Source organism: Myotis nattereri (assembly GCF_964212035.1).
Source record: "Myotis nattereri genome assembly, chromosome: 5".
Lineage (NCBI taxonomy): Eukaryota > Metazoa > Chordata > Mammalia > Chiroptera > Vespertilionidae > Myotis > Myotis nattereri.
Window position 1 is genome coordinate 46,941,739 of NC_138080.1, and position 25,363 is coordinate 46,967,101.

General features: G+C 36.6%; 1 protein-coding gene across 5 annotated transcripts in view; it reads left to right on the top strand.

The window, feature by feature from the left end:
• RAPGEF2 (Rap guanine nucleotide exchange factor 2) overlaps window positions 1–25,363 on the top strand; it is a 233,688-nt gene that overhangs the window by 136,570 nt on the left and 71,755 nt on the right. For 2 of the 5 annotated variants that reach the window (XM_081093132.1, XM_081093133.1), the window contains exon 1: window positions 11,400–11,970. The exons of 2 other annotated variants lie outside the window; for them this stretch is intronic. In XM_081093132.1, coding sequence (XP_080949258.1) covers window positions 11,911–11,970 — 60 coding nt within the window. In that variant the 5' untranslated portion in view covers window positions 11,400–11,910. Of the gene's footprint in view, window positions 1–10,899; window positions 11,047–11,399; window positions 11,971–25,363 lie in introns of those variants that run through there. One more of the 5 variants, XM_081093134.1, reaches the window with a different exon arrangement.

Here is a 25,363-nt window from a genome sequence, read left to right on the forward strand (position 1 = left end):
GCATCTAAAATATTTTCTATTTTGAGACAATCTTCTATTTCCAGGCAAATTTACTTGGAAGCATTTCCTGTGTGGAAAATACTTAATTACATCAGAAGGGCAGTCACAATTCTGTTCTTGGTGGCGAACATTGATTGATGCTTCTATTTATAAATTCTGTCATTTTCTTTTAGGATGAACATTCTTGAACCATCATGAAAATTTATGTTTTGATATCTATTTGGAGACATTAGGTGTTTTTGTTTTGTTTTTTGGAAAGTATTAGACTTTAATAATGGAAACATGTTTGTTAAAAATTAAATTTCTGAAGAGTCAATAGTGTCTTTGAAAGCTGACAGTATATTGTATGCCAATGAATACATTTTGTGAGCATATAATAGGTGCTCAGCAATATCTGGATTATATGTTGATGTCCTTGGATCAAACTCTCAGAATTGGCATTAGTTTATATTTCTAGGAGTGGCATTATAGATCCATCTGCATTAACAACTCTTTACAATCATATTGGCACAAGAATATCAGTGCCAGACATCTATAGAACATTAAATAATGGTTTGCCCAGAGCTTGAATGCAACTGCCTTTTTAGAATATCTTTGAAGAATAGAATTGATCCTTATTGAATGCTTATGATATATACCAGTTAGCTAGGTGTTTTCTCATATGTTTTGTCAATTAAACCTTCCTGCAGTTCTAAACTCTAGGTAATGGTATCTCTACTATTAGGAGGTAAGAATGCTAAGGTCAGCCCTGGCCGATTTGGCTCAGTGGATAGAGCATCGGCCTGTGGACTGAAGGGTCCTGGGTTCGATTTCAGTCAAGGGCATGTACCTCAGTTGCGGACACATGAGATGAACTAACATGTTCAGTGTTCATGGTTATTCAGGTAGAGTCAAACCTGGACATAGATCTTTTCACATTCCCAATACATAAAATTATTTTAGATGCCTACTATTTAAGAACCTTGAAAAGAAATAGACTAGAGCATAGACTGTCCAATATGAAGAATAATTACTGAGTTCATTTGGAATGATGATAAGCTTTGTTTGATTAATCAATTTTTTGTTGCAATTAAGTGCTTTTTCCTTTTTGAATGATGTATCTCTCAAAAATCAAGCCCAGAAATTTTTTTATTTAACCTTTCTAGTTTTATTCCTATACAGATACAGGTTTTCACTGGTAAGTAGTGCCATTTCATAACAAATTAGTGTGTTTTAAAAGTTAGATTCACTAATATTATAAGCAATAAAGCCAAATCTTACTGAAAGATCTTTTCTAAAGTATGACTTATTAAAGAATCAAAACAACTTACAGATGTCTAAAAGTAGTCATAGTTTTTAGAGGTGAAAAACTGCCATCATAAAATTGCTTGCTTCTGCACCAGAAAATATTGGAAGTATTTTGGTAATATTTAAGAATATTGAAAACATATATTAAATAATTTCAAGAGGTTTTAAAAACTCTCTATAAAATGGATTACCTAATTATGTACAGTTTTTAATAATTCAAATTATTGGTAACATTAAGGAAATTACTTTTTACTTACCTTAAGTTTGATAAATTTGGAAAGTTAGGACGTTAAAAAAGAAAACCTCTAAACTATTGTCTAATTATCTCTATAATTTTTTCAAGAGTAAGAACATTTTAATATTCCCCTCTGACTGCCTAAGTAGGAAGACAAAAGTCTCAGAATAAAGAGTAATTGCTACCAGGAAATTTTACCCCAAGATAGATTAATTTTCCATTCATGTGAACTTTCTTTTACTATGATTCTATATCATATTATTCCTCCGAGTGTCATTTTGCAAGCAGCTAATATTTGGTAACAGTCATGTTAGATAACTTTAAAAACTTGAAAAGATTTTAGGACTCTCCCAGCCAAACTACTTAATTAAATTTATTTTTTTCCTTATAATCACTGGCATTCAGTCTCTGCTTTTAAATTACAGTTGGACTGTTCTAGCCGGTTTGGCTCAGTGGATAGAGTGTCGGCCTGGGGACTGAAGGGTCCCAGGTTTGAGTCCAGACATACCTCAGTTGTAGGCTCCTGGCCCTGGTCCTGAGCATGTGGGAGGCAACCAATCGATGTGTCCCACTCACATGGGTGTTTCTCTCTCTCTCTTTTCCACACTCTCTCTAAATATCGATGAAAGAAATATCCTTGGGAGAGGATTAAAAAAAAAGAAAATTACATTTGAACTGATATTTGCAGGCTAGTCCTTAATATCATGTAAAAATTGTACCCTGTTGCCTGGTACAAATTAAGGTTTTAGTAAATCATAACAATTATTATTTACTAGATGCCTGGTGCATGAAAATTCATGCATTGGAAGCGGGGGGGGGGGGGGGAGGGGGGTGGCGTCCCTCAGCCCGGCCTGCCCCCTCTCATAGTCCCGGAGCCCTCAGGGGCAGGAGGCGACCCAGCAATCAGGGGAAGGCAATGCCCCCATCACACCTCTACTGCTGCCACTGCCGGCAGTGCAAGCCTCGCTGGCCCTGGTTACCTGAGCCTCGGGCAGCTCTGGGCAGCTGGGCAGCCAACAGCCGAGGTTTGCCTGTGCCTCGGGCCGGCCCTTTGCGACTGGGCAGCCGACATCCGAGGCTTGCCTGTGCTTTGGGTGTCAGCTGGGCAGCTGCCATTCGAGGGTTGCCTGTGCTTTGGGTGTCAGCTGGGCAGCTGCCATCCGAGGCTTGCCTGTGCTTTGGGTGTCAGCTTGGCAGCTGCCATTCGAGGGTTGCCTGCGCCTCAGGCCGGCCCTAGGGGACTCTTGAGACTGTGGGTGCTGCCATCTTTGGGGGTGTGGCAGACAATTAGCATATTCCCTCCTTATTGGCTGCTGCCATCTTTTGAGGGCGTGACAGTCAATTAGCATATTCCCTCTTTATTGGCTGTGAGCACTGCCATCTTTGAGGGTGGGGGCAGTCAATTAGCATGTTCCCTCCTTATTGGCTGTGGGCACCACCATCTTTGCGACGGCGTGAGGGTCAGTTAGCATACTCCCTCTTTATTAGTTAGGATTATAGAAAAAGGCTAATTATTAAGGAAGTTTTCTTTATGTTTAGCTGAAATCTCTCTCTCTCTGTAATTTTAGTTCATGGTTCTGGATATGTTCTAAAGCAACATGAATGAATATTCATATTACATTTCATATAACTGTGCTTCAGATATTTAAAGAGATCCTATTCCATTAAGCCTTTTCTCTGGGTTCAACATTCCTGACTTTAAAAAAAATACATATTTTTATTGATTTCAGAGAGAAGCATCAATTGGCTGCCTCCTGCATTCCTTTACACCACTAGAGATCAAGCCCGCAAATGTGCTGGGAATCAAACCATGACCCCCTGGTTCATAGGTCAAAGCTCAGCCATTGAGCCATGTGGGCCAGGCCCTTCCTGACTTCTTGTAGCTTTCCTAAGCACTTTATCTTATCATTTAGGTTTCCTGCTGTTTGAATACTACAGTTACTCATTATCTCCCCTAAGTCTTGATGTCTAGGGGAGATAATGAATAATGATGTCTAGAACTGGTTGCTGTAACTTACATAAGTTCCTACAATGCAGATTCCAGTAGAACTTCCTGTCTTCCTTGCTATGGATATTTTAGCCGATAATGTAACTTGAGATGATAATAGAGTTTTAAACCATTGTGCATTGGCTCATAAGGAACTTTGGCCAGTTCAGTTTTACAGGTAACTCTTCCCATCTACCTTCCCCCATGAATTGCTCCTCCAGTTTGACCTCCCCTATCCAAAACTCCTAATTTTGTAAGTAAACAAATTGGACATCATTTATGGCTACACATTTATCCTATGTGTGTGTCCTCACCCTAAGGCTGGTATGATAATACTTAGACCAGTTAGTTTTGAAAAGTTTTAAGTGCAATCACTTATGCAGTCATTCTTTGAATCATTACTGTCTGTTAATTCTAGAGATAAGCATAACTTATCATTGACAGTATTAGATAAATAAAATGTTGTATGGTCCCTGCCTTCAGCTAACTTATATTCCAGTTTGTGTTCAAAATTCCTCTTTTTTGTTCAATAAAAATAGAGCAATAATTGGCCTTGGCTGAGTGGCTCAGTTGGTTAGAGCATTGTCCTGATACTCCCAAGGTTTTGGAATTGATCCCTGGTCAGGGTACATATAAGAATCAACCAATGATGCATAAGTAAGTGGCACAAATAGATGTTTCCCCTCCCTCCATCCCTCCCTTTCCCCTCTCAAATCACTAAATAAAAAAAAAGAGAGCCATAATTAAACAATTCATTGTTTGTGCAAACACCTTAATCATAAGGGGATATGTTACATGCTAAATTAGTAATAAAAATAGTAATTGCTGTTTACGTTCAGAGTGTTGGCTTAAGAAATACTATGGTAAGGAGCCCAGTTGGAAGCTCTTGTCCCTAGAAAAAGCAGTGGAATGATTTGCAACTCCTGTACAAGTTCTCTCCACCTCTGCCACCTTGAGCACTTCAAGATGAGGTCTGCTCTTTTCTTAAGTATGTTCTAGGTCCTAGGAAATGATGTAAGCTTTGTTAAATGAGCTATTAAAGCCTGCTCAGTTTTTAAATAATTGTATTTTTAAAAAGCCTATTCTTTATGTTGGGATTTCTCACAGACTTACAGGCTTCTTTATTTTGTTTTTCTTCACGTTTTCATCTCAGACAATCTCATTTTTTTCTCTAAAAACGGAGTGGGGCAAAAGTAGGTTTACAGTTGGTCAAATGGAAAATAATACAATAATTAATAAATAATAACACAAGAATAAATTCTGTTTCGCATACTGGCAACTATAAACCTACCTTTACCCCTGTATTGAGCGTTGTTTATTATGAAAAAGTTATTGCATTATTTTTCCAACTATGAATCAGATACAACATAAACAGTTTGTTAGAAACTTTCACTAAAGAAAAATAGCTTCACTATTGCTTTGGAGCATATTTTTGGAGTATTTCTGGGTGATCTTTCTTGGACTCTCAATTAGATCTAAGTACTAATTCAAGTAACAGGTTTCCTGTATTTCTAAAGCCTGTGTTTTAATTCAACTCAGATAATTGTTCAGTAATTATTATGTATCAGTCTCTCATTTTATTTAATAATTAAATTATTTTTAACAATGTACTCGAATTACCATTTTATTTGGTCCAAGTAGAAAAAAATAAAACTTTAGCTGGATTCCTTCTATGATTGCTTTGAAAGGATATGTGTGGAAGACCTGTCAGAACTGCACCCAAGGATGGAATACATTATTTGAAATACAGGATTGAATTACATGTATAAAGAATTTGTCCGATAAGCAACTTTTTTTAGAAAAAAATTATAATACTAATGGGGCGATATTTAGTTTAGAAAAAGAGAACTAAAACTTCTGGCCAAACCTAATACAGTAACTTAATTTTGCATTTGCTTAGTGCTTAATTGGTTTGGTGTACTCATAGAGAAAATAGCATTTTTTAATGTTATTTCTTTGGTGAACAATAAAACATTAGGAATCAAAATTGTGAAATTTCTTGTTTCTGGATGTCAAGGAATAAATTGTTTCTGCCTCTCCCACAGATTTTCTCCAACCTCTATAGCTTTTCCTTTGGGAGAAGGGGAAGAGGGAAGAAATCAATATATAGTGGATAAGTGAAGTAAATGATATTAGCAACATGGAGTTCTATTTTATATTCTTCCAAATTGCTAACTCTGTAACCATATATACTTAATTTTCCTATGAAAGGTGAATACATTATTTTATTGCTTCCCTTGGGTTTTGACCATGTTTAATTACATGTTTGCAGAGCACATTGAAATCTATGGGTAAACACTATAGGTATTACAAATAAATATTATAAATAAATGAATACATATTAATATTAAGTGTGATTCATTATTACTGAGAAGAATGGACCATTTTTCTCAAGTTCACAGTAATTAAAAAGGGAATACTTTAGGTGACGAAATATGTGAATAGAATGGCATTAAATTTAGCACGGAAAGGTTTTGCATTAAGTAGTTTCCTAAACTATGTATGTAATCTTTGTCTTTTGGATCATTGTTGCCGATAATTAGAAGTCATTAGTTGTTCATGACATAGGGGCAGAAAGTTGTTACATGGCCCTTTTTCTAGCTGGGTCTATTTAATGCTACTCGCTAAATCTAGGTTGTTAACGAATGGGATTAATATAAGTCATCAAATTAAGGCTATTTCAGGTAAGAGTGATTTATTTATTGTGTAAAATCTGTAATAAGGGATTCTCTTCAACCTTCAGTTTATATTTCATTTCTTAACGCACTGTGTGGCATCCTGTGTATAATCTGGCATAATTGTGCTTCAGTGTACAAGGTAGTATGGATAGTAAAATTTCAGTGTTACAATCATGAGTTTTAAGATATGTAGGTTGTAGGCATGGAGCCAGGTTGTGAGAGAAATCTCACCTAGTCTTAGCACAGAAAAGCATCCGTGCCTGAGGAAGTGTGATTTCCTGACTTCATCTGTCAGGTTCCCCGATTCGGGTAGTTTCCTCCTTGAGAGAAGCGGCACGTTTTCTCCAGAGGCAGGCAGGCAATGGGAAACCTTCGCTGGCACCCTCAGCATGGGGGTAACTTGATGTAAACTAGAGAAGAGTTTTTGTCACATGGGCTAGATGGACGAAAGTTGTAGAACTTGATTATTTCGTTCTTGAGTTGCCGTTTACTTTTTTTCATATTGTGGTAAAATATATGTAACATTTAAATTGGTCATTTGAACCACCTTTTTAAGTGTACAAGTCAGTAGTATTAAGTACATTCACATTGTGATGCAACCACTGCCACCATCATCTCCAGAATTTTTTTCATCCTCTCAAACTGAAACTTCGTTCCCATTATTATTTACCCCCTACCCTCAGCTCCTGACAACCACCATTTGTTTCTCTCTCTTCACTTGATGACTCTTAGGGTACTTCATATATGTGGAATTGTACAGTATTGGTCCTTTTGTGACTTGATTATTTCACTCTGCATAGTGTCTTCAAGGTTGATCCATGGAGCTTGTAACAGAATTTTGTTACTTTTTAAGACTGAATAATATCCCATTCTCTGTATATACCACATTTTGTTTAAATATTCATTCATAGATGGACATGAGGTTGCTTCTCTCTCCTGACACCATTTATTTAAAAAAAAAAAAACCCACTATTTTTTAGAGCAGTTTTAGGTTTACAACAAAATTGAGGGAAAGATACAGATACTCCCCAAATTCCCCCACACATGCATAGCCTCCCCTAATATCAGCATCACTCACCAGAATGATCCTTTTTTTTTTTTAACCAAGGAAGAACCTACATTGACATTTCATAGTCACTCAAAGTCCCCACTTTACTGTAGGGTTCATTCTTGCTGCTGTACATTCTGTGGGTTTGGACAAATGTGTATGGCATATATCTGCATCATTATGGTATCATACAGAGTATTTTCTCTGCCCTAATAACCTTCTGTGCTCCATCTATTTCTGTCTCCCTCCAATTGGCTTCTTTCACTTAGCAGCGGTTCTCAACCTGTGGGTCGCGACCCCTCTGCCAGTTGAACGACCCTTTCACAGAGGTCGCCTAAGACCATCCTGCATATCAGATATTTACATTACGATTCATAACAGTAGCAACATCACAGTTATGAAGTAGCAACGAAAATAATTTTATGGTTGGGTCACAACATGAGGAACTGTATTTAAAGGGCCAGAAGGTTAAGAACCACTGACTTAGGGTTATGCATTTATAAGGTTTTTCTGTGCCTTTTCATGGCATGATGACTCTATTTTTAGTGCTGAACGATATTCCATTGTCTTGATGTACTGCAGTTTATCCATTAACCTACCAAAAGACCTCTTGTTAGCTTCCAAGTTTTGGCAATTATGAATAAAGCTTATGAAATTATGAATATAAATAAATTATGAATACAAACATGAATATACATATTCATATGCAGGTTTTATGTGGACATACGTTTTTAACTCATTTGGGTAAACACCAAGCAGTGTAATTGCTGGATTATATGGTGCTATGTTTAGTTTTATAAGAAACCACCACCTTCTCTTCCAGTGAATGAGAGTTCCTTTTGCTCCACATCCTCACCAGCATCTGGTGTTTCAGTGTTTTGGATTTTGACCATTTTAATAAGCATATTGTGGTATCTTATTGTTGTTTTAACCATGCTTAATTACATGTTTGCAGAGCACATTGAAATCTATGGGTAAACACTATTACAGATAAATATTATAAATAAATGAACAGATATTAATATTAAGTGTGATTCATTATTACTGTGAAAAGATGCAGGGCATCATTTCATATGCTTAATTACCATTCATATATCTTCTTCGATGACACATCTATTAAGGTCTTTGGCCCATTTTTTAATTGTTTTGTCTTATTGTTCAGTTTTAAGTGTTCTTTCTATATTTTTGATGAGTACTTTATCAGAAGTGTCTTTTGCATATATTTTCTTTTAGTCTATGGCTTGTCTTCTGATTTTCTTACAATAATCTTTCACAGATCCAGATGTCTTTAATTTTAATGATGTCTAGCTTATCAATGACTTTTTTCATGGATCCTGTCTTTGCTATTGTATCTAAAAAGGCATCACCATACCTAAATTCTTCTAGGTTTTCTCCTGCTATCCCATTATTGTATGAATTTTATAGTTTTGCATTTGACATTTAGGTCTGTGATCCATTTTGATTAATTTTTGTGAAGGGTATAAGGTTTGTGTCTTTTTTCTTTTTACTAGTTGATGTCCAGTTGTTCCAGTACCATTTGTTGAGGAGACTATCTTTACTGTATTATATTGCCTTTCCTCCTTTGTCAAAGATCAGTACCATTTACTTTGAAATTATTTGTGTATTAAAGAAAAGTATTTGAAATTTTGATAGGAACTAGTTTACAGGTTCAGATATGATCTTGCTAATAATGTCCATTCCCAGTCAGTGGAGATTTTATTCATTCAAGAAAATGTGAGTGCCTGCGATATAAACCATGCTAGGTACAGGGAATCACAAACACAGTACTCTAATCTCATGGAGATTAGAGTGTAGGAGGAAAGCAGACACTACTCCTTAAATAATTTCATGATTAAATATAAAATCACAACTCTAATAAGCCCTATAGGGAAGTGATACGCAATATCTTGATAACTTTGAGGGCATTTCACCATTATGTTTTTGAGGGTGGAGTAGGAGTCAATCAGGAAAGGGAGGGTGAAGGAGAGCTTTAGGCAGAGAGTGGAATCAACATGTGAAAAGGTCCTCTTGCTCATTCACGGAAGCTGGAGCAGCCCAGGTGACTTAGAGGTCATGAGCATGGTGTAAGTGTTGAAATCATACATCTTGCAGACAATAAGAGTTTTAGTCTATACTGGGAGCATGTATTTTAATTTGAAAAAGAGTCTTAAGGGATTCAATCGAAATGAAAAGATTTTAGTTTTTAAAAGATCCCAGGAGGTAGTTTGTTAAACCTGTTGGGTGGGTGGGGTTAGAATTCAGTCGAGACAGTTCAATAAAGAGACTTTTGGAATTTTCAAGGCAAAAATAATGATTGGCGTGGGATGGTAGCAGAGGTCAAAAGAAATTGAAACTTGAAACAAGGTGGAGAATTTAATTAATGGATATTTTGATGGATCGGACGTGGAGAAAGGTGGTGAGGATAACTCCTAGATGTATAAATAATATAACAGAACCCTGATGGTCCTTCATCTGCTCATCTGCGGCGTGCGTGGAGTGAGGAAATGGTGGAAATCAAAGTAGGTAATTCTTGAGAGATTTGATTGTGAAGTGGGGAAGGGATTACACTGTAGCCCATGGGAGCATGTAGGATTCATAGAAGGTTTCTGGGTTTTGTTTTTGAGTTGGGAGATGCCTGAACATATTTAAAAGCCAGTGCAGATAATCTCTAGTTAAGGGGGAGACGTTGAATATATGTGGAGAAAGAGGGAAGATGGATAATGTTAGAAGTCTATGAAAGGGGTCTGTTGGATATGAATGGGGAGAAGGATCCAACATAGTGATGTGGAGAGAATGGTTGCCTTTAAATATGAGGGGTAAAAGCAAAGAGACTAGGATGGGTGCAGTGTTAGGTAGGTAGGAAAGAAATACAGATTAGCAAGTACTGATAATTCCAAAGTTGAATATTAAAGTTGCTAGATTTTTCATGTCTATGTTCTATTATGTATACCGTTTATAGATTTGACTATAAGAAACTGACCATGCTTCGGAGTTAAAACGTCCTTATTCCTTGTCAACTATGATGTCTTCCAAGCAACTCACGTAGGTGAAATTAAGAGTTTATGATATAATTAAATTAAATTGGAGCTCTTTTTTAAAAACCCCAAGTGGGTTTATTTTGATATTATTTGCAAGGCGCCGTGTGTGTGTGTGTGTGTGTGTGTGTGTGAAAAATCACATCTCCTAAATTTGTATAAAGCTTGTTAAATGTGCATTTTGTAAAATTTTAATAGATACTTGTTTCCTGTAGCACAGTGATACCTGAGGGTGGGGAAGCGGTCACTTCCATTCCTTTATCTTCACCTTGGTGCAAAATCATGTTTTAGTTCAAAGCTGTTCAAGTAAGTCCTTGCTCCGTTTTCCCACCCTGTCTTCAGTGATATTATTTGGAGTCAGCAATCAATGGATTCCATCCCTCTGAGACTTGCTTAACCTACAGCCGCTGATATAACACAGGCAAGAGCTTGTTACTTTATCTGAATTGTCCATCGCTACCTTAATGAGTGAAATGGTTAAGTAGAGGAGGGGGCGAGCCTTAAGGAATGTGCGTTCCATTTGAGCTGAATATTTCAGTGTATAGGGGGAGAGGGAGGGTGAGAGAGAAATCTACTTACATCACTAGAACTGCATTGAGTGTGAGCCTTGCAGGTTAAGAGACAGACTACAGTGTCTTGCTTTCTGCAGGAAGCAGCAATGCCGTTTGTTTCCTAAGAGGAATTTTTTATTTAGGAAAGGAAGCTTTCTCTCTACCCAGGAAATGGCTTTCCTTGTGCGTTGCTATGCCAACTGCCTGCAGCCATGGTCCTCCAAAGTAAGCACAATAATGTAATTATATTGGTGTATTGCATTCAGACTCATGATTCTCGAGATTGTGTGTGTGTGTGCATGTGCCGTGTGTGTGTTAGTGACTCTCGCTAGCAGTCATGCTTGTGTTGTGAGAGACAGGCATCATTAAATTAAATGTCCATCAGTGTCATGCTGCTAAGATTAATTGTGCAAACTTGGTTAGTGGAGTGGGACAGAGATCACTGGTCACCACTCTGTCAGCATCATTAGCAGCTAGGGAGGAGGTCCCGATTCACACGCTCTGCCCTGGTTTTTCTTTCTTTCTTTTTCTCTTCTCCTTTTTTGTTGGTTAAAGGGGCTCGTCTGTGTGATTGCAAATGAAACAAGAGTATTAACAATGCTTGGCTGAATGCTAGAGACCGGTTCTCATACCACCCTGACTACTATAATTCTGTATGAAGCCTTTTCGAGGGGAGTCTGTGTGCAGTCAGCCATTTTAGCTTTTTTTTTTTTTCTCTTTCCTCCTTTTCTTTTGCCTCTCGTTCTTCAGTCTCCGAAATGATCTTCTCTGGGAAGACTGAGAGCTGTCTAAGGTTTCCTCAGGCTTGTCAGAGCCCAAGATGGTTAGAGTTCCAATGTTATAAAAATGGAGACAAACACCGTGGCTCGGATTCCTTTTCTGGTCTACAAGTGTGAGGGTTTTTTCAAGCTTGCCAGTAGTGACACTTTAAGCTGCCGCATGGTTTCCTCCTCCCTCTTTTTTTTTTTTTTTTTCCTTTTCCTTTTCTTTTCCTCCTTTCTTTTAATTTAATGCTGTAGAGGGTGACTTGCCATCCATGAGAGATTGGTACATGATGTGTAAATTCAGTTCAGCATATGTTTCTGCATTATGAAACCACTAGCAATCCCAGCTAACCATGGAGTTATGGGCCAGCAGGAGAAACACTCAGTAAGTATCGCAAACGCTGCTTGTGCTTCGGGAGCACGTCATAGAGAACTGCTTTAAAATGAGAATTATTGCTGCTTCTCCTCAGGGAAAACAGGTTTTTTAGAGGGTATGATAGTCCGCTTGGAGGCGGGAGGGTAAGTTACAACTGGCTTGTTCCAATTTTTGTCATGATTTAAACAAATATTTTTTTAAACAAGACCAACAATTTGCTTAAAGCAAAATTAGGAACATTGAGGAATATTGGACAGCTGATTTTTATTATGATCAAAAATTACAGATTGACATTTCATCTTTAACTTAATACTCGAGTAGGTTTTTTTAATTGAATTTAATGAGAGATCATGAAAAAGGTTACTGGGAACCGGTGTCTAGCGGAAGGAATTCACATGGAGGTTTGAATGAGGGAGGGAGAGCTTTGCGTATCGATTTGCTAATCAAATGATTGGTGGGACTCCTTTGACTTCTTAACCTGTTTTAATAGGAGATGAACACACAGAATATTGTTTTTAACGCCACAAGTGCTGCTTTTGTATAATTGATCCCATGAGTCAGCTCTGCATTTGTCATGCTGGAACCCCACAGGCAGCTGCTGCTGGTGGTGAGAAGCACTTTCTATGGCTGACACCACGTCTCAGCCTCCTGTTCCAGGAATGTGCGTTCTCACGGTGCTACTTTTGTGTGTATGGTGGAAGTTTCTGCTAATGCATATGTTTTATGTGTGTGTATATATTTAGATCCCCAAAATGAAAGTGCATAAATTTGGGCAGCATACCTAGTATATAGCATTAGCCTAAGTATTTTTGAAATGTCTGTTTTCACATCCTAGAATCTAGGAGGCATTATATTAGGGTATAGGATTTATCTTTTACATATTCCAAAAAGGGTGAAATGGTAAACTCAAAAATGGAGATAAAACACTGAGGCATCAGAAACTTATAGACAGAAAGCCATGAGTTTGGAGTATCAGATGCTTAGGTGTATGTGTGTGATTTGGTTGTGTTCATCATTATGAACAAAATGATTACCTAAACCCAAGAGATTTTCTTAGATGAAGTGACCCCATTGGCATGATCTCACTTTCCTGATGAACCCCAGGATGTTCTTGAGTCAGTGGTTGTGTTGAAAGCATGTTATGATGCTGCGCTGAGAGCCCAGCCCTCTCATAATGAGATCCTGTGGTACCTCACTCATTAAGTCTCTTCGGATCAAATGCAAAAAAAGACCAGCCTTCTACTTAATTTCTCTAATAGGAAAGGTTGTTACAGAGACGTTCCACTAGCGTTCGATTTTATTAACAGGGTCTTTGAAGTGACGCTGCTCTGTAGTCATGATTTTTTCAGGATGAAGTGAAAGTATTACTTAAACTATACTTGAGGACCCTAAGAAGCAAAGTCTAAATCACAGGGGTTTTGTTTACCTTTTTCCATATATCATTTCTCAAGATGGAGGGAGGGAGTATTTATTAACAATACTGTAATTTTCATGAACAAAGAATTCTTAAAACTGGTAGGAAAAAGTCTTACTAGATATGTGAAAACCAGCAGTTGGCACAGATAATCCTAAATAAGCATGTTCGTTTATATTTTACTGAAATTTAGGGAAATGCTGTGACTAAAGTACCCCTAGCCCTAAAAATAGCTGCAAATCAAGCAATTTCTGGAAAGCACATGAGTGGTGTTTCTCGTGTACTTTTGTTACAAATTGAAGTGCTATGATTTCCCAGCTCAGAACATCATAGGCAGCAGAGTGGGCAGCTTATGATATCAAGATCTTGCTATATGCTTGTTGATGAGTCCTTTGGTTATCTAGACTTTGCTATTGCATGTGCAGACCTTTAGGATTTTAATTATATGCAAGGAGTTGAATAGGAGAATAATTACTCTGGCTCTCACATAATAGGTGACTCAGAAAACAGTTGTAGAGCAAAAAGGAGAGAAAATGCCCTCTTTTGCCCTATGAGGCTTTATGAACATAATGTCAGAGCTAATTTTAAATGAGTAAAATATAGCAAATTCACAAATACTTCCGTTTTTACTTCTTCAAAATGTTTGTGACTTTTTAAGTGGCTTTGTTTCTTTGACTATAGAAGGGAGTGAAATACTGAAAAGAAAAAAGGAAGACATTAAATTGGGGGCACAAGTAGTAAACTCAGTTATTCTACTTCATTAAAATCTTCAGATTCTGGGCTTTTATTCTTTATTCATTTTCTGTGTGTCTCAGTGCCTATCTCAGTTGCCGGCACATGGTAGGTGTACAATAAATAATCTAGAATTTCTCTTTTATTGGAAGTCTCATTTAACCCTTTAAAGTAGTAAATTCTAAATATTTTATCATTTCTCCTCCCCCTCCCCATTCTATTTGGTCAGTTGATAATACTGAGATGAATACTGTGTTGTCCAACATGCAGCCAGCACCGGGCTTTATTCTTATAGTCATATAGAGCCTTCAGTTAGTTCTCAGAGGAACCTTGTGATTTTGTGAATTTTTTTTTAATATATATTTTATTGATTTTTTACAGAGAGGAAGGGAGAGAGATAGAGAGTTAGAAACATCGATGAGAGAGAAACATCGATCAGCTGCCTCCTGCACATCTCCTACTGGGGATGTGCCCGCAACCCAGGTACATGCCCTTGACCGGAATCGAACCTGGGACCTTTCAGTCCGCAGGCCGATGCTCTATCCACTGAGCCAACCCGGTTTCGGCAATTTTGTGAATTTTTAAAATAAAAGGAGATTATTAACATTGAAAAAAATGTAATACTGCATTTTCCAAAAGAAGACTGTTAATAGATGTTACATGAAAAAAGTTTTCCAGGCTCAGTAAGTTGGGGAAAACCTTGGGATAACATTAAAGGTGTTATCGCTCTATTTACCAACCGTTCTGTTTTTTATCTGCCTCTTCTCTTTTTGGCCTGCCTCAGATTATCTAATGGGAATAGCATTCCTTAAGCGTGCTTTTGAAAAGTCTGCAGTAGAGGATGACTTTGAAACTTTGTAAATTAAAAAAAAAAAAAAATCATTTAAATCAACTTGACACCATCAAACTGATCATTTACTTTCTAGTTGTATTTTTTTTTTTTAGAAATTATGGATATATGTAGTATGCTATACTTATGATAAAACCTCAGTCATAATTAGATAATAAACTTTAAAAGCGGTTGATATAAGAAAATGCTTACTTAAATGTAGGAAATTAATAGCAATAGCTCTTGAGCACCTATTATATGACAGGCACTATATTACATATTATCTGACTTAATAGTTACAACAACCTTTAAAAGAAAGGCGTATTATCAACTTTTTGGAGATAATGAAACTTTAAAAAGTATCTATATTTAAAGACTGGTAAGTGGTGGAGCCATCATCATTGGAACGTACATTGTCTGATTTCACAGTCTTTCTTTAACCATGAACCTATAATATCTTTCCTTATGTAGACAAATTCAGTTAAAACTAGACGTGTAAACTTAGCAGGCGTGGGGGACCTTTGTTCTGCCAAGGGCCATTTGGCTATTTATAGCATCATTGGAGGGCCACACAAAATTACCAACTTAAAAATTAGCCTGCTATATTTGGTCAGCTATTTAATTAACTCACCCCTAATGCCTTGGCAGGGCCAGACCAAATGATTTCATGGGCCTTATACGGCCCACAGGCCTGATGTTCCCCACCCCTGATACAGAGTAATGAGAGCTGGTATTAACTCTCGGTGAAACACATGGTTTGCAAAAAATACTTGCTTTTCTCCTGCTACTGTTTTTCCTGGCATCTGTGACATTCGAAGCATTGAATATAAAAGAGCAATAATATGATCAAAATTATTTTATAAAACTTATAAAAATAGTTTTATAAAACTACATATTGATATACAATTAATAATGCATCTATCCCTTTTTCCCGCCACTCACTTTTTCTTTATTAACAATTTTAAAAAATCGTTTTGCCTCCACAAAAAAAGAGGTTTTCAGATACTTATCATTAAGCTTAAGCTTAAGCTTAGTAAAGTTTTGTAAATCCTAATTGGGTTTCCCATAACTTTAAATCTAGTCAAAAATACTGCAGATGTTTGCTTTCTAGTTCTGTATGCTTTTCTTTTAATGTCTTGTTAAGTATGAAGACTTCATACCCATTACCAGCTAATATCTCAAATCATAATAGACACTAATGATTGTGGGATAAGGCCTTATTTTGACTAAGTTTAAAAAATAATTTTGATATTTTTTATTAATTGACATTCTGATAGAGAACTCTTCAGTGATTTTTAACCCTGTAATATGACTGAAGAGCTTGTCTAAGTGGGAGAGACATGTCTGTTGGCTCTGCCATTATTTTTTTTTTTTTTCATTGCTTACTTGGGCTGTGGTATTTATATTACTTTCAATCTGTTTCTTTCTTTTTTGATATTATCTTGAGACTTGAATTGGGATGATCAGGAATAAATGCCATTAAGCCCAGTTCCTACTCCTTTTTTGTGTTCGGCCCTATCAGGTACCTTCTCATTTTTGCTGCTTAATTCTTTAAATATAAACTCAATGCCTCAGCTTCCTCTGTTGCCTTTGTCATTTCTGATAGTCTGACCTTGGTCCCTTGTACTCTATTGGAAGCACAGAGTCTTGATATTTTGTCTCCCGTTTCTGCTTTAGTGAAGTCTGCATCTCTCTTGGAGCCCAATTCATGCTCACCTTTCTGAAGTCCATACTGTACATGGCTTATTTGTAGCCATAAATATCAATTTCATTATTTCATAAGCCTCTTAATAAAGAAGGATGTAATATAGCTTAACCATATGTCAAAATTCCTGTTGATCACAAAGGCCCTCTATCACCTACATTCTCTCCCTTCTGAATATATTTTTCTCTCCGGCTATGATTTTTTTTATTTAGGACAAGATGATCTGATTGCAACCACTTCAGGCTCACGTTCTTTCCTGTTTCCCAACTTGCAGTGCTCTTTGCTTAAGTTTCACTTGCTCTTTGTCGCTTCATATTCAGTTCTGCTTTCTCTGAATAATGATTTAGTGGCACTTAATATGCAATGCTCAGTTTTCTTAATTCTTTTAATTGGTGCTTGTATATTGGTTTGGTCTTTGCAGTTAGATGAGAAATCATACCTTGAGTGAATTCCCCCCCTTCCTCATGTTATATATTTAGGATATGGTTGGAATTCAAAACTGTTTGTCAACTGTTTAAGAATACTGTACAGACAAGGAGTTTCTAGGATGGAAGAATAGCACATGAGGGTCCAAGGCAGGAAGGTGCACTGTAGAAGGACATGAGGAATCAGAAGGCCATGAGGGAAAAATAGGGAGATAATCACTGTTGGAATGATGTGTCAGAGAGAGCAGGTTGATCCAGGTGATGGGGAGGAAGATGTTATGATACCTGACAAATTAATTACCACATTTGGGGATCCAGCAAAGGTGTGTAACCTCCTCTCCTCTTCCACCCTCTTACTTCCTTCCCTTTCTATCTTTAACTAGAGTGGATTTAAGAAAACTCAATTTTTAAAACATTGCTTTGATCTACCATGACAATTTGACCTTGTCTGTAAACATTGGGTACAGTGAATCTTTACTATAATTTGATTCATTTTCCTCAGCGATGTAGAAAATAGCACCAAGATTAATTATAGATGTTAGGCTATTCCTCTTTTGGTTAAGACTCCACCTTTTTTTGTATCTGATCTTTATTGTGTTTGTAATGACTTATGTATTTCCTGAGATGAAATAAACTTATCTCTTGGGGAAGTTTTTCCACTGTGCTAGCTAGCAGAGAGGCCAGAGAGGAAGCAATATCCTGTTGTTTTACTCAAGGACAAGGTCATCTTGCCTTGGATTTGGGCCAAGAAACCCTAGCAACAAATAATAGATCTTTTTACCCTGTTAGAAGGGAAGAGACATATTTCAGAAACTTTCCAGTGTATTGTATACACTACCTAGATGTATAGAAAAAACTCTATCTCATTGTAGGACATACTGAAGAAGAGATCTTACTTTTAAAAGAAGAGGTGTACTTCCCATTTTTTGCTTTGAGATATTGTTTAGTAATTATCTGTTTAAAACAGAACTGTATAAAAATAATATCAATTAAGATTAGTGAGAAAAGAATGATCAACTTAAAAAAAAGGAGTGCTCAAATGCATCATTAGAAACTCAGTTGTTTTTTCTCCTTTTGCTGTTTAACCATAATAAGAGCATCAATCATTATTTTTCCTTCATTTAAAATATAATATTGTATATGTTTGAAATACTGACTTTTAATTTGCACCAAAATAAATGCTCTGTAAAGTTGATCATATTGATGTAATTATCCCTGAAATATAACCTGAAATTACTCTAGTCCATTTCCTTAGTTTTAGGCCTGACCACACTCTTAAATATTTTATTCAGGTATTCTGTTTAACAATCTTTCCAGTGTGATGGTCATTTTTCTGTGTTTAATAATCATGTAAAAAATTTGTATTTAATTTAAATTCTTAATTAGTTTTTCTTTTGTAAATTTTTGAAAGCTTTTTCTACTTAGATCAAATGACCATTTTATCATTATCTATATATTCTATTTGGATTATGGTTTGTTCATGAACTTTTTCTTAAAAAATGATTTTAAAAAGGAAATAAAAATTAGTGCTTTTGCTACCCATAGAGGAGAGAGAGAGAGAGATATTTAAATAAAAGTTTCTAAATGAGTCCTTAAGGTCTTATTTTTCTTTATCATTAAGATGTTGTCTTTATTTTTGAAGTCCTGACACATGCTTGTGATCACTGCTATTTACAATATTAAAATGCCAAGTCTATTAGTAAATTTAGGTTACACAGAATAGTTAAATAGTATAGTGCCTGTTCTTAGAACATAGATAAGACACTTGCACAAAGACATACAAGAGATCATAAATACGTTTATACTCTAAAGAACATTAAGAAATTATACTAGCAAAGGAATTCTCACAGAAGCAACATGTCTCTCTATAGATCAGTGATGGCGAACCTATGACACTCATGTCAAAGGTGACACGCGAACTCATTTTTTTTGGTTGATTTCTCTCTGTTAAATGGCATTTAAATATAAAAAATATAAGTCTTTGTTTTACTATGGTTGCAAATATAAAAAAATTTCTATATGTGACATGGCACCAGAGTTAAATTAGGGTTTTTCAAAATGCTGACACGCCGAGCTCAAAAGGTTCAATATGAAAAAGAAGATTGCTTAGATTTTTCAGTAAGGATTAGAAAGATTCTATAGTCACTGGGCCGATACAGGTTGGGTTGGTGGGGTGGGGGAAGGTTGTCAGAAGTTGAGTGATAAGTACAATTTACACCCCAGGATTCCAGTGATTGAGAATGTGAAGGATGAAATTAACTTTATCTTTGTGGTTAATTAATCTTGACAATTATTTATTTCCCTCTAGATGCATTACACAGATAGTCCTCTTAAACCCTTGGTTCCTGCCCCTGCCTTTCCTGTTGGTACAGAAACACCTTTGCAATGTGGAACTAGTACTAGTCAGTTGTCAACCTCTGCCATTTTCTTATTGATTGAACCTCTAGCATAGACCTTTTATGTTAGTTATGTTGTATTCTCTTTTTCTCATCTAGGGTGTCCCAAAAAATGTATACACATATTTTGAGTAATTATAAAGGCAGCATTTATTAAAATATATTTCATTTTCAAAATTGAGCTATCAGATATTAAAGTGTGTATACATTTTGGGGGGACACCCTGTATGTGTGTACATATATAGTGTATATATGATATATAATGATTGATCTTATTTAATTGTTATATTATCTTTCATATATATATATATATTTACACACATAGAACATGTATATGATTGATCTTATTTAATTGCAGTCTGTGATCTGTGTGATGTCTGCATAACTTATCAGTTAAAACTTAATCTGTTTATTTTGTACATTAAGTTCATATAAATATTCTTTAATATTTTTATAGTGACTTAAATCATTCTTTAAATCTTTTCATTCCATATTAGTACACCAGATCCTCTTTTATAATTTACTTCACATGTTTATTATAAAGGATCTTTTCAGAGACATCTTAGTCATGGATTAACCTTACATTTATTGATTGATTGACTGGTAGTCTGAAAACCATCTTTACTAGTAAGTTACTAAGGTGTATATTCTCCTTTAGTGAACTCTAGTGAAATATGTTATTGGTTTATAACATTGACTTGGTTTGATTATGAAATGAAACATACTCTACCTCAGTATCTATGCATGCATTTCATGCATATGTGTGCATTTGTGTAAATATAATTAATCTATAATCTCATTTCCAATCTAGGGATGGAGATTAAGCTAGAATTTAACATTCTGTATATCTTATTATTGGCAAAGGCTAATTTTCAGGAACATATGCCCTATCTCTTGTGATAAATGGTATTTTCTTACTGCTCTCTATTAGAGATTTAAAAGGACAAATTACGATGGGGATGCCTTATTTGGATTATTTTTAAAAGGTCAACATTCCACTAATTTTAAGTGCTAGCACAACAACTTCACACCTTTTATAATAAAAAAGACGATGAAACATGGCTGTAAGAAATGTAGAATTGTAACCTTTTGATTGCCTCCATTTTCCTAGGAAAAAAGAATGGGTGCAACCAGATGTTGTTGCTTTTTGAAGTATTTTCAATATGTGAAAGCACTCTTTTTTTATTTTTCTCAGTAATCAAGAAAAATTTGGAGTTAGTGGGAGTATTGTGACATGTAGTTTTTCTGGGTTTTATGGTACCTTTAATATTAGTGAGAAAGAAGATTGCTTAGATGTTTCAGTAAGGATTAGAAGGATTCTATAGTCACTGGGCCGATACAGGTTGGGTTGGTGGGGTTGGGGAAGGTTGTCAGAAGTTGAGTGATAAGTACAATTTACACCCCAGGATTCCAGTGATTGAGAATGTGAAGGATGAAATTAACTTTATCTTTGTGGTTAATTAATCTTGACAATTATTTATTTCCCTCTAAAAGTATACTTTTTTCATTTTAAATGGCAATTAAAAATATGAATACATTTTATAATGCATTTATATTATATTAACATATAAGGCTTCATGCTTTTTGAAATTAATTCCATTTGTGTAAACAATCGAATGTCAAAAATCATACTATATTATACTTTAGGGCTAACATATTCCTAAATATAAGAGTAATTTAAAATTATTTTCTTTAGAAGATACCCCTTGAATAGCTAAAGTAATTATCAGTGCTTGTTTTGGTTTGTATTACGGTTATTTGGGTGGCAGTTTGGTCTGTGGCTTGTCTGTGTTATCAGTTTTGTGCATGATTCATAGTTTTAAAATGCATAACTATATGTTCATTGAACAAAGAGAAAACAGATGAAGACAAGGACAGAAAAATAATCATAATTTTACTACCTAGATAAAACCATTGGTACATATCTTATTATAGAAATGTTGTTAATATTATACATATAAAATTTGGTAGTGATATTTGTTCTAGATTTTATTTGCCAAAATATATACAGAATATATATTTACGAACAACTGATTTAAGAGAAACATAACTATTATGATGCTTCTATCATAAGCTGATTTTTCTACTTTATACTTTTAAAGTTTAAAGTAAAGCATAATATATATGTATTAGGTATAATATTGTAGATATCGAGAGAAAAGTTATACATAAGAGCTTCTTCAGCTAGTGTAAGAATTCCACCCCAAATGTGGGATAGTAAGAATGCAATGTGATTTTATTTTTTAAAAAATATATTTTTATTGATTTTGGAGAGGACGGGAGAGGGAGAGAGAGATAGAAGCATTAATGATGAGACAGAATCATTGATCAGCTGTCTCCTGCATGCCCCCTACTAGGGATCGAGCCCACAACCCAGGCTTGTGCCCTTTACCAGAATTGGACCCGGGAACCCTTCCATCCGCAGACCTGTGCTCTAGCCACTAAGCCAAACCAGCTAGGGCTGCAATGTGATTTAGTAAAGCTTACTATATCCATACCATTGTACTTTTCTGGAAGTTTATGCAAAGTTTTAAGATATAAGAAATGAACACTAAAGTGTCAAAAGAAAAAGAAATGAACTTTAGATTTTTTTTTCCTTTCATTACCCTATTTTTAATTGGGCCCTGCCTCAATTAAAATCTAATATATATAAGATTTAAAGCATATCTGCTGAAGAGCAAATGTCCAAAAGTTGACAGACAGTCCTGACTGATGTGCCTCAGGGGTTAAAGCGTCAGCCTGCATACAGAAAGGTTGGGTCTTGAGTTCGATTCCAAGGGTACAGTCAAGGGCATGTGCTTGGGTTTCAGGTTCACTCCTGGCCCCATTGGGGAGTGTTCAGAATGCACCCAATTGATATGTCTCTCACATCGATGTTTCTCTCCCCCTCTCCTCCCCCTCCCCCTCACCCCTCCTCTTCCTTCTCCTCCTCTCCCCTCTCCCCCTCCTTCTTCCTCCCTCTCCCTCCCCCTTTCCCTCTTCCACTCTCTAAAAACCAGTGGTAAAAAATATCCTCTGGTGAGGATTAACCACAACAACAAAAAAGTTGATAGATAGTAGTGGTATTAATGAAAAGCTCATTTTGCTCTAGAAAAAGAGATGTGGATGACACAAATATATCTGTGCCCACCCCCACCCCCCCACCCCCCGAGCAAGACTACTTAAGCTCTATCTTTGAATATAAGAGGAGACTATAAAGATTGTAGTTCTTATTTAATAAAAGTGTGTTCAGTGTTAGCTGAATAAAATGTGAAAATAAATAGTACTTATTAAATTTGTGGTTAGTCAGAAAAGAGGCAAATATATATTGATATTAAAAACATGGATTAGCCCTAGCCGGTTTGGCTCAGTGGATAGAGCGTCAGCCTTCGGACTGAAGGGTCCCGGGTTTGATTCTGGTCAAGGTCACATGCCCAGGTTTCAGGCTCGATCCCCTGTAGGGGGCATGCAGGAGGCAGCCAATCAATTATTCTCTCTCATCATTGATGTTTCTATCTCTCTCTCCCTCTCCCTTCCTCTCTCTGAAATCAATAAAAATACCAAAACACCCCAACCACATGGATTACAAGAAATAAATTTTTACATAAGAATACCATCAACTAGTGCAGAAGCATTTCCAAACCATTGTAAAAAGTGAACCATACCTTGGGATCCAAAAAAGGCACCAATGTTATTTACATAACTGTTGTGCTTTTCCATCTGAGAAGTTATGTTTTGAAATGATGTGTTCTGCTTATTTGCCTTTTGAGAAGAGAAAATTAATAACGAAACCATGTATCATGAATGTTTTCTTGAGGGTTTTATTCAGATTTCCATAAAAGAGGTTTGAAAATATGGTTTGAAAACTTTGCATCTGGTTGGAGTAGCATATATTTACATGCTGGGTAAGCAGTATGGACAAAAAATACATAGGAGTGCACAGGCAGGAATGTCACATGTAATTTGATTAGTCCACAAAGAAGGAAGTAAGACTTGAGCTGTGCCACAGATCAGCAAGATGTGAAGGAAAAAGGAAATGGGAGAAATTTTTGCAAGGCAAACAGAATGAGCTAAAGCATTGAATTAAAAGTGTTTATGTACATTGAGTAGATCAGCTGGGCTGAGGTTGAGGGCAGCTGGAGGAGCACAGGTTGAAGAGAGAGGGGTCAGGCTGTATTTGAATGTTAGGTCAAACTGTGGTTTCATGTAATAATTCGAAAGTTATTAATGGTAGAATAAAGTGAAATAAAAGTGTGATGTGACCAGGGTACCACTGTGGTATTATAATGTTCATGAGTTAGATTTCTGAAGCACAAGCATTTGTTATTTGTTTAGGTCTTTAGGGTGGCTAGCAGTCAAACCATCTCTCTCTCTCTCTCTCTCTCTCTCTCTCTCTCTCTCTCTCTCTCTCTCTCTCTCTCTCTCTCTATCTTCACCTGAGGAATATTTTTTGACTTTTAGTGAGAGAGAGAGAGAGAGAGAGAGAGAGAGAGAGAGAGAAAGAGAGAAAGAGAGAAGCATCAATGGGAGGAAAACATCGATAGTTGCCTCCCATACACACCCTGACCAGGGATGAAACCCACAACCATCTGAGCCACCTGGTCAGGGCAAAGCATCTCTTTTGATCTGGACATAGCTGAATGACTCATTTCTCACTTCTACCTATATTATGTGAGCAGGTGAGAAGGATCAAGAGTTCTTGGGGATATTGTTCTTGAAATTTTAACTATGTTTTTTAATGAAAATACCATTTTTCACTAAATCTAAGACCATTGATTGATTGAGTCACCTTACTTTAAATCACCCAGTATTTTTGTTTCATTGATTGCAAGATGGATCCCAATTTCAAAGATGTTAAAATCGTGGATCTTAGAAACAATGGAATGTGGTATTAGCCATATTAATATAATTGTGTGTTTAATACAATGAAATTTGTCTGTGACAGTGATAATAGTGTGGTGTGCAAATAGTTATGGAACTAGATATACTATGTTTTGCCAGTTTTCTTATCACAAAATTATTTATTTAAAGAAAATGTGTTTTATATTTTATTGGTTATATGTGAATAAGACTGCCACTCTCTTAGAGTTGCTCACAGAATAGTAGCAGGAGAGAGACCTGCTGACAGGTGCACGAATTGTTATGCATTTGGTCTACTAGAGGAATCTTCAGGGGCAGCTGGGGCCCACCAGGTGGCTATGGGTGGACATAGAGAACAAGGGCATTTTGGACAGATGGACTTCGGAGGTTTTAAGCAACACACCAGAGTAATCCAGAAGAGCTAGAATACAGGGTTTAAAGAAACCCAGGGTGAAATAGAGTTGAAGATGCCCTGCTCCTATATTGGTTTCAGTGCTGTACTATTGTAAGTTATGTGCTGCTATTTTCCAACCTGCAAAGGAATTGAAAATAATATCTATACTAATAAAAGGGTAATATGCTAATCAGACCAAACGTCCTTCCGGACAAAGACACAGTGGTGGGGGCCGAGGCAGAGGCGGTTAGAGGGAACCAGGCCGGCAGGGGAGAGCAGTTAAGGGTGACCAGGCCGGCAGGGGAGAGCAGTTAGGGGCGACCAGGCTGGCAGGGGAGAGTGGTTAGGGGCAACTAAGCCAGCAGGCAGAGTGGTTAGGGGCAATCAGACAAGCAGGCTGGTGAGCGGTTAGGAGCCAGCGGTCCTGGATTGGGAGAGGGATGTCCAACTGCCAGTTTAGGCCTGATCCCTGAAGTCGGACATCACCTGAGGGGTCCCAGATTGGAGAGGGTGCAGGCTGGGCTGAGGGACACCCCCTTCCCCTCCCATGAACAGATTTCATGCACCGAGCCTTTAGTATTGAAATAACTACCAAGGTATCCACAGGAACTCAGTAGGAGGTGGTGGATGGGGTGGGGATTGGATCTTTCTTAGAAAGTGAAACTACT